At 33.7% G+C, this 13,785-nt stretch overlaps 1 protein-coding gene across 1 annotated transcript; it reads right to left on the bottom strand.

The window, feature by feature from the left end:
* Window positions 1-1,014: 1,014 nt before the first annotated feature.
* Window positions 1,015-11,888, bottom strand: LOC112039380 (integrin-linked protein kinase 1). Its single transcript, XM_024072256.2, has 12 exons — window positions 11,102-11,888; window positions 10,035-10,109; window positions 9,841-9,945; window positions 8,879-8,964; window positions 7,114-7,234; window positions 6,359-6,438; window positions 6,064-6,126; window positions 5,836-5,951; window positions 3,901-3,986; window positions 3,383-3,507; window positions 2,604-2,735; window positions 1,015-1,320 (listed from the first exon to the last, which is right to left on the bottom strand). The coding sequence occupies exons 1-12, from the start codon at window positions 11,555-11,557 to the stop codon at window positions 1,314-1,316; spliced, it is 1,452 nt and encodes a 483-aa protein (XP_023928024.1). The 5' UTR covers window positions 11,558-11,888; the 3' UTR covers window positions 1,015-1,313.
* Window positions 11,889-13,785: the final 1,897 nt, after the last annotated feature.

Genomic DNA, 13,785 nt, shown 5'->3' with positions numbered 1-13,785 from the left:
AATTTCCCAAATTGGAGGAATTCAAAGGAGGGATTCTAGTTTGTTGGTTGGTAAAATAAAGATTTGGTATATTTACTTTCTATTTTGCCCTTAATATTTTATAAACATAGAGCTCAATAAATAATGGTATATTTGTTGATTTCTTCCTATATTAATATTTATAATTTCTTATCTTTTCCACCCTTCAATCTTTCTTTTTAAAAGATTCAAACACGAGAAGAGTATCTCATATCTATTCCAATCCCCACTCTTCTCATGTCTTCTCTCTTTCTCTCTCTCTCTCTTCAAACTTTCTAGTATAGTGTAAATCACAACTAAATCATAAGTTATACTTTGTTTTTTTGTAAAAGCAAAAAGAGTAGATTATACTTTTTGTAAGAATATAAAAGAGTAATATCAAATAAAGAAGTTGAAATGAAAGATTCTATTTACCATCAACTTTTTCATTTACCTTTTTGATATATTTTTAGCCATACAATTTTTTGAAAACTCACTTTTTTCTACGTGAATTTGTACTTTAATCAATAATCAATTTCCAGCAAAAATGAAATGACAAAAAGGTCAAATAAGCTAGATATGAATACTTTTTGCTCTACCGAAGTGCTAAAATTGAAAGCCTTGACATGTGAAACAGTACTAATCCTTGATCACATCCGAGAGGATTAGAGGCATGTATTCCAGAAACTCTTACAGCTCCTTACCTCGTTCCTTGCTCCTCTTCTATCATACATTCTAATGATTCAACTAAAACCTCTTTCTTTTGTTTTAAGTTGAATTTTAAGTTTTAACATCATATGGAGTGAAAATGCAAGTTTTATCAAATTGAGTCTAGGCTGTCTATGTGATCAAATATGACCTTTTGGGTGTGTGATTAACTTACCAATTGAAAAAAAAAATGATTAAATTACAAATTCTGCTCTTACGACTCCCCCGTCTAGGTTTTCAATTCATAGCAATTGATTAGTATTCTAGATGTTCTTCCTTTAACTGCAAATTATGGTAGTAAAAAGTCTCTGTATGCAACAACATAATTTATTACTATCTGTGTATGTAAACATATGTTCTAAAACAAAGCTCTTTCACACATTATACATAGAAAGGGATTGTCCCGGCTCCTGAAGAGGACAAAGAATGAGGGACTTTTTTTAATCCCCTATATGGATCTTTATCCAATTGATTTCTTCAAGCTCTCTCACTCTGAATAAATTTGAAAATGGGAATAGCGCAATAGTAAGCTCCAAAACTCTTCGAGTCCAATAAAATCCCTTAATGTTTTTCTCGTTTCCTTTTCCTATGGTATTGAGTGCCGCCTATTATATCCTGCACATAATTGCATCATTATATGTTAGGGGAAGAAATCAAAAGCAAAATCCTCTAGAATTACAGATAAGCTAAAGTGCATTGAGTAATCCACAAGAATTCACATCTTACATCAGTGTTCTATACATGCAATCATTCCCTACACTCCAAATAAGATAAGTTTAAGAACACAACCTTTTCTTATCAATAATCATATATATAAGGTTGCTGAAACAGGGGATTCACTGCCTAGAGACAACTACATCTTCCTGTCATATTTTCCACATATTATCTTCCTTTTTAGGTAAGCTAAACATGCACATGGTCAGATTTGAACCCACAACCAAACCTTCCACTGGGAGAAGGTGCCATTTAAGCTAGAGCTCATTGGCCAAATGTTTCCAACATCCATATCATGGTTTAAGAGCTCCCTTCCTATGAGAGGATATGCCTTGAGCATGACTATTAGTTTGGTTGAATGAGATAGATAATTTATTGCTAAAAGTCATGGTATGTGGAGATTTTGGGGTGGTAAGTTTAGGAATAGATATGAGACTGAATAAGTTAACAGATACCATCTCATTTGTCATACTTCATTGTACTGTCACCTGTGTATCATATGAATGAATATTCAATGGGCTCCTTTGCTTTGCTTGTGTTTTCACACATTTTAAAATATTTACTGGATTACCATGGTCACCTGAAAATCTGTTAAGCTTATCTTGAAGAGCCTGTTTCAACTTTCACTAGTGAAATTTGTCCATGAGTAATTTGTACAAGTGGCGCAATTTATCAGGCAAATGACTAAATACCCTCACTTGGGTTTGTTTAAATATATACTGCATCTGCGTATAAACAAAATCCAAAAATACGACTTCCTCACTTCATTCTTCAACTCTAATGCCCCTATAAGTATTGCAAACAAGCTTGATTCTAAAGTACCAATCCTAGAATTTGAAATGCAAAACCCTATTTTTGACCTCTAGCTCCTTCTGGGAGAACGTATTTATTGGAAAATTATACATTCCACACCAGTTCTATTATACTGCATCTCAAATTCAATGTGTCATGAAAGGGAGAGAAAATACAAAAAAGTTTTACAACAAATTGACCCACATCCAGGAGCCTTGGATATTCATTAAGCATGTGCAAGATTTATTTGCTTTTCAATAACTGTGGAAGGCTAATTCTGCCTGTAAGCTCAACAATGGTTATAAAATATTTCAAGATTCTTGATATGGATTATTTATGTCAAAAAAATACAACAAATTAATTATTAGAGATAATTGGAAGGAGAAACATACCAAGGAAGCTTAAAAGTATCTTTCCACCATCCTTGTTTTGACCCATTTGCTACTATTTTGTCCAACCGTACAATGATCTCAGAAAAAGTTGGCCTAACAACTGCTTTTTGATCCCAGCATTCCTCAATCAACCTGCATATGTAAAATTACGTATCAAAAGGCAGAACTCCTTCTCAAATTTAACAAGAAAAAATAAATACCATATGAGGTTGTCAAAGATTATTCATCACATTCATAAAAATTTTATACTGAAAGAAAATGAAAGCTCTGCAAGATTTCATAATTTGATGCATATATACGTTGAAAGCATGACTTGCACTGAAATTCCAACACATATTTTAAACTCGTTAAATTGAAGAAGTCAAATTAGAAGAAATCTTCTTAGTAACAAGAAGGATATCAAATAGAACTCCATGAATGGGAGTGACACAGAATATTCATGAAGTGCCAAGCACCCAATGACCTTACTAACTCCATAAACCCTTCTTCTCTCATCCATGAAAAAGACCCATACCAAACCTGGATTTTCAAGCAACTGTCTACACAGTTTAAATCCCAATAACAAAGCATAGCCAACAAAAACCTTACAAGCTTACTGAATGTTCAAGAATTGCCCCAATTTTAAAAGACCCTATTACTGGGTTAACAAATTTCATCAAACTTGCAAAAGAAAATTGATTCTCAAATGCAGAATTATAAGGAAGGGGCATCTCAGCGAAGAAAGTTAAACATCTTGACATATTGCAAATTTGGTGAGTTATCTAGAGAATCAAACTTACTCTTTTAGATCTGGAGGATAACTTTTTGCTTTGATCTTGAACGGTGGTCTCTTTCCTTCTAAACACAAAACTTTTGCAGCTTCTTCTGGAGACCTGGGACAGAGAGGTTGTGTACCCTCAATCATCTAGCCCATAAAAAAAAAAGTAGAAAAAACAGGTGGTTAATAATGAGTAGCCACCAACATAAAACTATGAGACAAATATCCTACTGACACATTCAACAATAGGGAGGAAAAAAAAATAAAAAAAAAAACCTTCATGTTGTAGAGGCAGATGCATGACAAGCCAATTAAATTTCCCAAAACAGAATCAAATATGTAAACTTACAAAGATATTACAAGTGAAGTCATTCACAGCTAGAAAATGGGTAAAAGAAAAAGCAAAACATACCTGGTATGAAGATATAAGAAACTGAGAAAGTGAAAATTATCTCAAATACTTCTATGGATTTAAGTATTTAAACATGACAACCTATTAAGCATTTTAGCATGTAAACAAGTTTGTGAAAAGAAAAGTACCTCATACAAAATGAGACCAAAAGAATAGGCATCCACACTTCTGTCAAATATCTCATCTTTGTAAACCTCAGGTGCCATATATAAGTCTGAACCAATAAAACAAATAATTAATTGGGCCCATGGCAGCTAATCCCAGACTTTCTCAAGTAATTAATGTTTAGTATTGTACATCAAGTATATATTAATGACTAATATCTACGACCAATTACTCATCAATTAGTGCATACATTAAAACCAAATAGCATTTTCATCAATGGAATTGAAAGAATAACAAAAATTTAAAGAAGGGATATACTTAATATTCCAGGTTGGGTAGATTCTATTAATAACAAATTGCCTGTCTTGCACTGTTGGTAAAAGTGCGTTTATGCGCAAGCACATTTGCAAAAGCTCACCTAAAGTGCGCCTTATTGGAGCTTTATTATTATTATTATTATTATTATTAATAAGTAATAAGAAATAATAGAAAAAAGAAACAAGAACTCCTATGTTCACGATGGTGAACACAAAGTATCTAAAACAATTACAACCAAACAAAGAGAGAAACTAATGGAATGCTGGAAATCCAAAATGGAAGTACAGTGTGAAAGAATAATATTATTTATTTTTAAAAAATTAACCAGATGCAATGTAGCTATAAGATCTTGGTGTTGTTGATATACACCATGGATTTGTCATATACAAGTCAATTTTATGGTATCATATCATTCACCTAAGGTCCTAAGCCCACCCCTCCACATCTTTACAAATTCTAGACAGTAAAATGCATTCGGGGAACACACTTCACATATGGCTCATCCCAATCAAAGGCGACTCAAGTAGGAATGAAGTCACTAGGGAGGGCAACAATTTCAAGTTCTAGTTCACAACACTCCTCATGAGAGAGAGGCTGTTAATTTAGATGAAGTATACGAGGAAGATAATGAGCGTTACAAATCTAATGATGCTAATGATAATGGTCCTATGCTTAATGAGGATGATGATTATATTCTTTTAGGATTGCAACGCATTTCTTTTTTCTTTTTTTTTTTTTTTTTTGGCATAGAAAAAATTATTTACCATTCTAGTACTTTTTTGCTTTTTTCTTTTGGGTATATTGGATTCAACCATTAAATCCACGTCTTGATTTTGATTATGGCTATCAAATAACATATTTGTATATATTGTGTAAAGCACAAGAGAATCATTTAAATATTATATTTCAATTTTATAAGATTATTTCATAACTTGATTGTTATATTGCCCACTAATAATTAATTTCAAATTTATTACATTATTTTTCAAAAATGCGCTTTTCAATTTAATCAGGTACTACGCTTTGTGCCTAGGCTCCAAGAGGCCTTTGCGCTTAAGTGCACCCAGCACATTTACCAACATTGTAGTCTTGGGTCACCAGATTGGAAAAGCATAATTGTTCACAGTTGGCATTTTGGCTACAAGTGTTAAACTGTGATTCTATTCAATTTAGCAAGAACACGCAATATCCATAAGAAAATCCATAGAATATTGTTACTTATCCAATAAAAAACAAACAAACAAAAACATAGAAGAAATAGTTTTTCATGACAAAGAACTCCTGAGCAGAAAACGGTAACAATTCCAACTCTTTTTAACAAATCAAAAGGGACCTTACAAACCATCTTGGTTTGTTCAAATACTTGACTAAATCAAGACACCTCTATTAGTTCAAATTCTGTTTTCATCTTTCTAAATTAGCTTAAGGAGTGTATATCCTACACTAGGCCAGCGAGATGTTCAAAATACAGAGTCTAAGAAACCAAATGGATTTTGAATCCGTAAAAAGATTACACTCTAATATTCATACTGTCAAAAGAAAAGATAATTTTATCTAGAGTGCACATTATGCTCTGTCCAATAAAGTATACTAAAAATCAAATGCAGGAGTTTCATGATATGGTGTATGCAAGAACTTACTTGAACGGTCAGCCCCTGGCTGCACTAGTTTTGCTTTGTCTGGTGACATTTTTGATAATCTGAGCAATCCAAATCCAGCAACCTTCAACTGACCCCCATTATCCAGCAAAATATTTCTGGCACCTTACCAAAATTTTTAATATTAAAGTATATCCCAACAAGAAAAACTCAATTTCAGTTTACAATTGCAATACCCATTAAATCAACTTTTGCATTTGGTTGCCTTACCTTGGCTTTAAGTCACAGTGGATGATTGGGTCCGGTTTACATTCATGCAGATAATTCATGCCCCTGATAAGACAAATTTGACCAAGAACGTGAATAAGCTGGAAACTTATGTCAAAAATATTAAGTAAGTATAAACAGTTTGAGAAATTTCATAGATATGTGCCAATTAAAAACAAAAGGCACACTTTGAAAATTCGTATGTGTATGATATATGCAAGAAGCAGGGGTCACTTTTCTATTCAAAAGATAACATCCACAAAGCCTATAGAATATGATTACAGCAAGATGGACATGCCTAGCAATATCAAGAGCAAATCTTAAAACTTTGGATGGAGACAGACGCCCTTTCTTTAGAAGGTAACATGCCAAGTCACCCTGAAAATCACCACCATTAAAAGCAATGTCAAATTTTGATTAAAATATTTCAATTCAAAGAGACAACCAAAAAAAAAAAAAAAAGTGAAAATTTCTAACAAATCAATGCAGAATTCCTCAGAGTTTTTTAAAAGTAGGTTAAATCTATTCTGGGTAGAGAAAAATTAATTAACCCAAGAAAAAACTCCTCCCAAAATATTTTCATTTTCACAGTAATCCACAGGTGTCCTGGACCAGGAATTATCTGCAACTGGTATGGAATGAATGTTATGGGTTCAAAATCTGTGATTTGATCAGGAGAGAGTGAGAGAGAGGAAAAAAGGGAGTTAAACCTAGAGTAGGCCACAACTGAAAAATAGAAAACTAGCGCAACGTGACAATTAAAATGCAACAATAAAATATCACAACCTCCAAATAAGAAGGCTTACAATTCAAAACAGAAAGTAGTTGTGGAACATGGCAACTATAAGAGTTGAATGTATTAGATAAGCATCCACTTAGCAAGGGAGAGACTATTCAAGTTTCCCCCTTCTCTACTCTACTTTTCTCCACTCTAGTTAGTGTGCTCATATGCTACCAAAAAATAATCTTTACACAGAAACACATGCATATTCCCCATCCTCACCCTAGGAGGGTGGGGAAGAGGGAGAGAGAGAGAGAGAGATACTTGCTTACTTTTGAATGATACTCTGAAACAATCATCATGGGTATGTTTTGGGTAACAGCTCCAACAAACTGAACCACATTAGGATGCCGGACCTTTTCTAACAATGTAAGCTCATGTTTGAAAGCACTTCTGTTAAAAGCAAGAAAAAGAAGGATGTCAAAATAAAGTCCTACAACTACCTAATAAAAAAACCAAGAAATCTAATAATCCTGCCAAACCAAACTCTATTAATTCACCATAAATAAACTTTAACAAAAAAAAGTATAAACAATATAAGTAATGTTATTTGGAATGGTTTGACTGAACAAAGTTGCATACTTTGACAAATAAGATGAAAACAGTCTGTACGCCATGACACTGGATAGCTAATGTACTCATGACAAAAAATAAAGAGTGTGCTGCATATAGAGACTTAAGTACATGTTCAGTCACTTCAAGGTGAAGAATGTGACAATCAGTTAGATCAGGAGAGTAACTAATCTAAAGCTTTCTATCAGTTGGTACTGAGTTATCAATAAAAGGCATAGCGACCAAAAAGATGACAATACTGCCAACTTCCAGAGAATGACTCAAACAACGCCAGAAAAGAACATAAGAGAAAATAAACAGTAAGTCATGTCCTTAACTGACTCCTAAAGGAAAAATATGTGTCATGATAGCACTTTTTTAGATGCCTAGATGATACAAAAACACAAGTGGTTGTATGTCCAGAAAGTAACTGAAGGCTTTATACTCTGTCAGATTTTTTGGCCCCAAAGGAAGTTCATATTCATTTGGGGAGGGGGGGGGAAGAAGAAAAGAAGAAAATAATTTCTTTTACTGTCCCTTGGAAATTCCTTGGGGTAGACAAGATCACCAACACTTAGTCATTAAAAAATCCACATAAATATGTAGTTCATCAGCTTCCATAGCACCAAAGATCCTATGAATTTGCCTTACCACTTCCATTGATAGAAGGATATATGCATTCATGGTTTGGCTCTTTTGGCTTTCAAAATCTTCCCCAGATTTTCATTCTTTAGAAATCCATACAAACAAGGGAATAATTGTAAATCAAAACCAGTATTTGATTGGTTTAAATGCAAAAATAAAATGTCAAAAATATTAGTTCCCCTATTCCAGGAGTATCCCACATCCATGCATAGCATGAGCAAGTAATCTACTTATGTACATCATCAAGGCACCCTAGTAATCTGAAGAGGCAAGAGAACAAAAATTTCACATCACTATCAGAAATCAGATTTACACACAAAAGCAGCATTAGCCCATCCTTTGTGACATGTGAAGTCAACTAAGCTTTTCTTTTAAATGATTGACATCAGTTACATGAGTCCTCTGACTAATTGTGTTCCACTACCTGAATTCTATTTTGCCACTCAACTCTATCTATCTAAAGTCATCCAATTGGTTACATCTTTGGTGACCATATCATTTGTAATCACTTCTACCCATAAAAACTTTGATCTGCCTTTGATCCTTTGCAACTTAAACCTCTATTAGACCTTCCTACTTCCCAAAATGCAAAAATAATTTTGCAATGTACATGAAAATCTGGACAAGAATCAGGTGCAACACAGAGGTGCTTGTCAGAACAAAAATGAATAATGTAATTATGCTAGCTATAAAGTGTGATCCTATATAGTTTAGAATGGAACAGAAGTGAAGTTGAGTCTTAATAGTTTATATTAGGATTTAAAGAATACTTGAATAAGCTACTTTAAGGACTAATCCTACACATAGGAGGAAAACACTCAAAATTGGATGAAAGCATACATGCTCTCAGGGTCAGAATAGCTGTTCTTGTCAAGTATCTTTACGGATACCTTTGTACCATTCCATTTAGCCACTTGATATGTTCCCTGCAAAGAGATAAATGAACAAATTTATCCATAAAAGTATTTCAGATGGCATCATTAGCTCAATTTTAACATAATATTGAAGGGAGAGAATTATTATCACAAACAGAACATTCAAGAAAAGAAGGGATTGAAGAAACATCCAGAGATTTATCAAGATACAAAGCATTCTCCTTGCAAATGTTTTTAAATAATTTTCAATCCATGGACAGTAGAACTAAGGATAATATTGAAGAAGCAAGCAAACATTATACCATAACACAATATGACTCTGAAAAGGAAAGAATTAAATCACCTATACAAGCAAGATTTGTCTGACAATTTAGCAATGCAGCATACATCAAGCTATTAGGTTCACACACCATCATTGGCATAGTGGACTTACAGGTAATAACCAGATACACTCTTCAGGAAGAATAGGTATATATCTCCTAAAGTTTACATTCCAGGTTATCATGGACAAGTTGTCTACTACATGATTAAATCAAACAATGACTATCACTTTCGAGGACTAACAAGAGAAATCATTTCTGACATATGGAACATGCTGCACAAGTTAAAATAAATATGATTTCTCAATAGATATCTCAACATATGACAAATTAGCAGCTTGTTAACCACTTACAAAATTTACAAAAACTGATGCAAAGAGTTGTGCATGATATAGAGCAATGCACCAAGAACAAATTATTCCTTGAAAATTTTTTCAAAAGAGACCCCTGCCCTCCCTCAAAAAACAGAAAAAAAATAAATAAATAAATAAAGTGGCCTATATGCATCATTATGCCTCCCATACAAATCAGTGCTAATTAAAGAGAACTACATGTGAGTTTCCAAAACATCACCAATCTACTGATAGTTAAGGGAACAGGACCATGCCTTTGAAATTTTATCACCCTTCCGAATTTGAAGCTCTAGTGGATTAAGCTCATACTCTGGAACTTCTCGAGGATTCGCAACAGCCATTGGTGTCTTCCTGGTTTTCTAAAAATATGCAGAATACTAATTTATAAATCTCTAACAGGCATAAAGTCTAACATAAAAAGTAAATAAATAAAACATTCATATTGTACCGGTGCTTTGGCTCCACGGGCCTTTAAAATATTGTAAACGTCCATATTTCCATAATACTTAGCATCAGCAGCTGCCTGTCCAGATAAAGAGTGCTTAATATAAAGGCCATATTTAAGGAAAGACAGCAGAGAAGACATTAATTGTACATCTTTCATAACGCAGCAACACTTAGTGCTCCCTCAATCTATAGAATGGCCAAAAGGCGGAAAGTAAAAGATGAAAGCAACTCAGAATAACATACAAATGTATGTTGAGCGTGTGTGTGTGCGCGTGCTAGGTACATACGAGCTGACAGACAAAATGAAACCCAACAACAGTAAAGACTGCAAGGCCAGATAAACAAATTAATATCCCCCCCCCCCTCCCCCCCACATGCACAGAACATAGATCGAGTTGGGAACTATGTGTCACTAAGGTGTTCAATATGCAGTAGCATGAAGACCATAGACACAAAAACCGATTAAATTTAAATGTAGTCTTTAGAACCTGAATACATACATGCTCCTTGACCCAATTGTGAAGAATCCAAACTTAGAATTCTATCAAACATATACATACACAAAAATGCTCATTGAATCCCCCACCCCCACCTTAAAAAAAGGATAATTATGTTTTACCCATCTATAGTTTAGAACAAACTTGGTGTGCCAACCTATAATTTAAAAAGATGCACTTTGCTCTCACTCCATCTACAATTCCTTAATAAAAATTAGTTCAAAATCATTAAAACCCACATTTAAAAGGAAAAATTATCAAAAGTACAACTTTTTAAACCAAGTTTCCACAAATCAAATTCAACCCAAACCACATATAAACAAAATGTAATTAACCAATTGCCACCTACCCACCCTCAAAAACCAAAAATAAAAAATATAATTTTTTTTTAAAAAAAAAAAAAACCGCGAATGAGCTCTAATTCAAATGGCACCTCCTCGACTAGCAGAAACTCTGCAAGGTTATGAATTTAAGACACATTAACTGCGTGCGCGCGTAATTAATTAATTAATTAATTAATAATCAATTTAAAAAAATAATAATAATAAAAGGTAATGGGAATAGTTAGTACCGTACTCCCCCAACGATCACGAGCATCAATATTGGCCTTCCTGCTGAGCAAGAGCTTAACAACCTCAACATGTCCTTCACACGCCGCAATATGCAACGCAGTCCTCCCATCCAAGTCAATGCTATTCACGTCAATCCCTTCCTCATTCAACAAATCCTCCACTCCTTTCACGTCGCCTCTACACGCCATGAACAGCAGCTGCATCGTCGCGTCCAAGTTCTCCGGCACGGCGAGCTCCGCGCTCTCCCCGTCCCCGCTGTCGCTCTCTCCTCCCTGGCCTCCCCCACGCCGTATCGGATCCAGCGACGACTGCCGCCCGAAGCTGAACCGCTGGTTGTTCCGCCGCGGATCCAGCGAAGCCTGCCGCGTGAACTGCCTGCTCAGCGTCTTCCGCAGCGAACCCGTCGAGAATTGCCGCGATATACCTCGCTTCAATTGCGACGCTAAATTCTCCATTATCTTTTTTTTTAAAAAAAATTCTAATTCCAATACTTAAATACAAACAACAAATTTTAGACTTACATAATATAATATGATACGATATGATATGATATTTTATTTATTTAAACTCAGATCGAGAGCTATGGAGTATTAATTTCTCTCGAGCTCTCGGTGCCGAGAGAGAATGAATGGGAGAGTTTGAGTTTGTGAAGAAAAAAAAAATTTAGACAAGATTTGAGAAAGTGGAGTGGTTTTGAGATCCAAGTAAAGCGGTTGAAGGAGAGAGAGAGAGAGAGAGAGAAATGGTTTTTAATTTTTTGGACTCGTTAGTTCCACACAAATGGAGCGGAAAAAAAGGCCGTTAATAAATAAGTGTTGTTTTTTTTGTTTGTTTGTTTGTTTTTAGGAGCTGGCACCGGACGTGTAAAACGCGGCAAATGTTGACGTTCGGTTCTTCGTGTTACTTGCAATGCCGTACCTTATGTATGGGTGCTAATGGGTCGTAATAGACTTGGTATAATTATTAAAATTTTCAACTGTAGATAATGGTGTCTCTTTTTTGGGTGAGTGGATAACAGTCGTGACTTTTTTTTGTTTTTTGTTTTTTGGATCCATATTTTACGTCGACTTTTGTATTGTTTCTTGTGTCACGACTCACGACAGTTACGTCAATATCGTTTTTACAGGTTCGTTTCTATTTCAATATTAGATTTTAGGAATTTAAATGGTGTGTATATATACTTCATTACAATTTTCAGTTTTTTTAATATGGGTGTTGGTGGATATTTTAAAAAATATTAATAATTCTGTGTCCAGAAGTGTATTAAATAGATTGTATTTGAAATGGACACGTGGATGGAATATATTTTTGGTCTTTAAAAATTGAGATTTCGTTTGTTTTCAGTATTTTTTTAAAAAGAATATCATTTTATTTTAATAAGAGACTGTTCTATCACTCGAGATCAAAATTTACTACCACTTGCTATTGTGTATTTAAAATAAAAGGATATGTTTAGTTAAAAAAGTATTGGAAGTAAGTTAAACCTTAAAATTTTGATTTTTTTTTCTATCTTTTATCTCAAAAAAAAAAAAAAAAAAAAAGGGATTGTTTTTCTTTTTGGACTTTTATGTTTTAAAATCTTTATTTTGCCTCTTCATATTTGCTTTTGTTTTTTCTTCTAAAAAACTAGATTCTTTTGTTTTCATATTGGTTTGTCATCCGTTTCCATTAATGATTGATTGTTGAGTGTTCATGTTTATTTACTTTAGGAAACATTAGTTCTAAAATGTTGTGAAATGCAAAGATATGTATAAAATGAACGGTCACTATACGCATAGAAATTGACGATGGGGCTAACATGAAGACGGAATCAAACATTTCGCCACTTCATATTTGCTTTCGCTTTCATTAGGTTGTCATTTATTTCTATTAATAATTCAATCGTTGATTATCTTTATGTTTAATTGTTTTAGGAAATACAAGTTATAAAATGTCAGGGAATGCAGAGATTTCCTTCTTCTAGGCATATAATTCAATGCTAATTAGTGTTGTGTCCTATACTTATCCTTTTTATAAATCCCTTAATTGATCCGCATGGTACAAATCACGGTATTATATTATGTCGCCTGCTGAGTCAGGGCACATGGATCTTACATAATTGAAGTTCATGTTTAATATCTAATTAAGATTTTAATGGCGGCGGTCACATGGTTTAAAAGGTAGGAGATAAAAAAGTGAGAAAGAAAAAAAATTTGAAAGTACACTAGGGGAAAGAAAAAGAAAAAGTAATTAGGTAAACAATTTTTTTTTAATAACCTGCAAACCTAAAATAATGGGTGCAAGTATTCAAGATAGCTTTAGGGTCTTCGTGCTTATTAGAACAAAAATGACTTTTAAGCCTAACAATACGCTTAGCAGTAGTATGGATTGCAAAATTTAGTTTTCTCCAAACACAAACAACTTAATTACAACTAAAGAAATATTTTTTAAGTTCAAGTGAATTATAAATAATAATAATAATAATAATAGGTTGGGTAAGCAATTACTAGTAATAATTATATGTCACTTGCATGTCGGCTTATGAGTTAAATTTGAGATATTATTGAGAAGTCCCATTGTTTGTATCAAATTAAGATTTATTGTCTTCTACCAAAAAAATGAAGATTTATTGTGGAGAGGAGAGAGAGTGAATTCCACGCACAAATTTAAGAATTTCACAATGACCAAACATGAAATAAAGTCA

This window comes from Quercus suber, unplaced genomic scaffold (genome assembly GCF_002906115.3).
Source record: "Quercus suber isolate HL8 unplaced genomic scaffold, Cork oak 2.0 scaffold_231, whole genome shotgun sequence".
Classification (NCBI taxonomy): domain Eukaryota; kingdom Viridiplantae; phylum Streptophyta; class Magnoliopsida; order Fagales; family Fagaceae; genus Quercus; species Quercus suber.
This window is presented reverse-complemented; position numbering and strand designations above follow the sequence as displayed.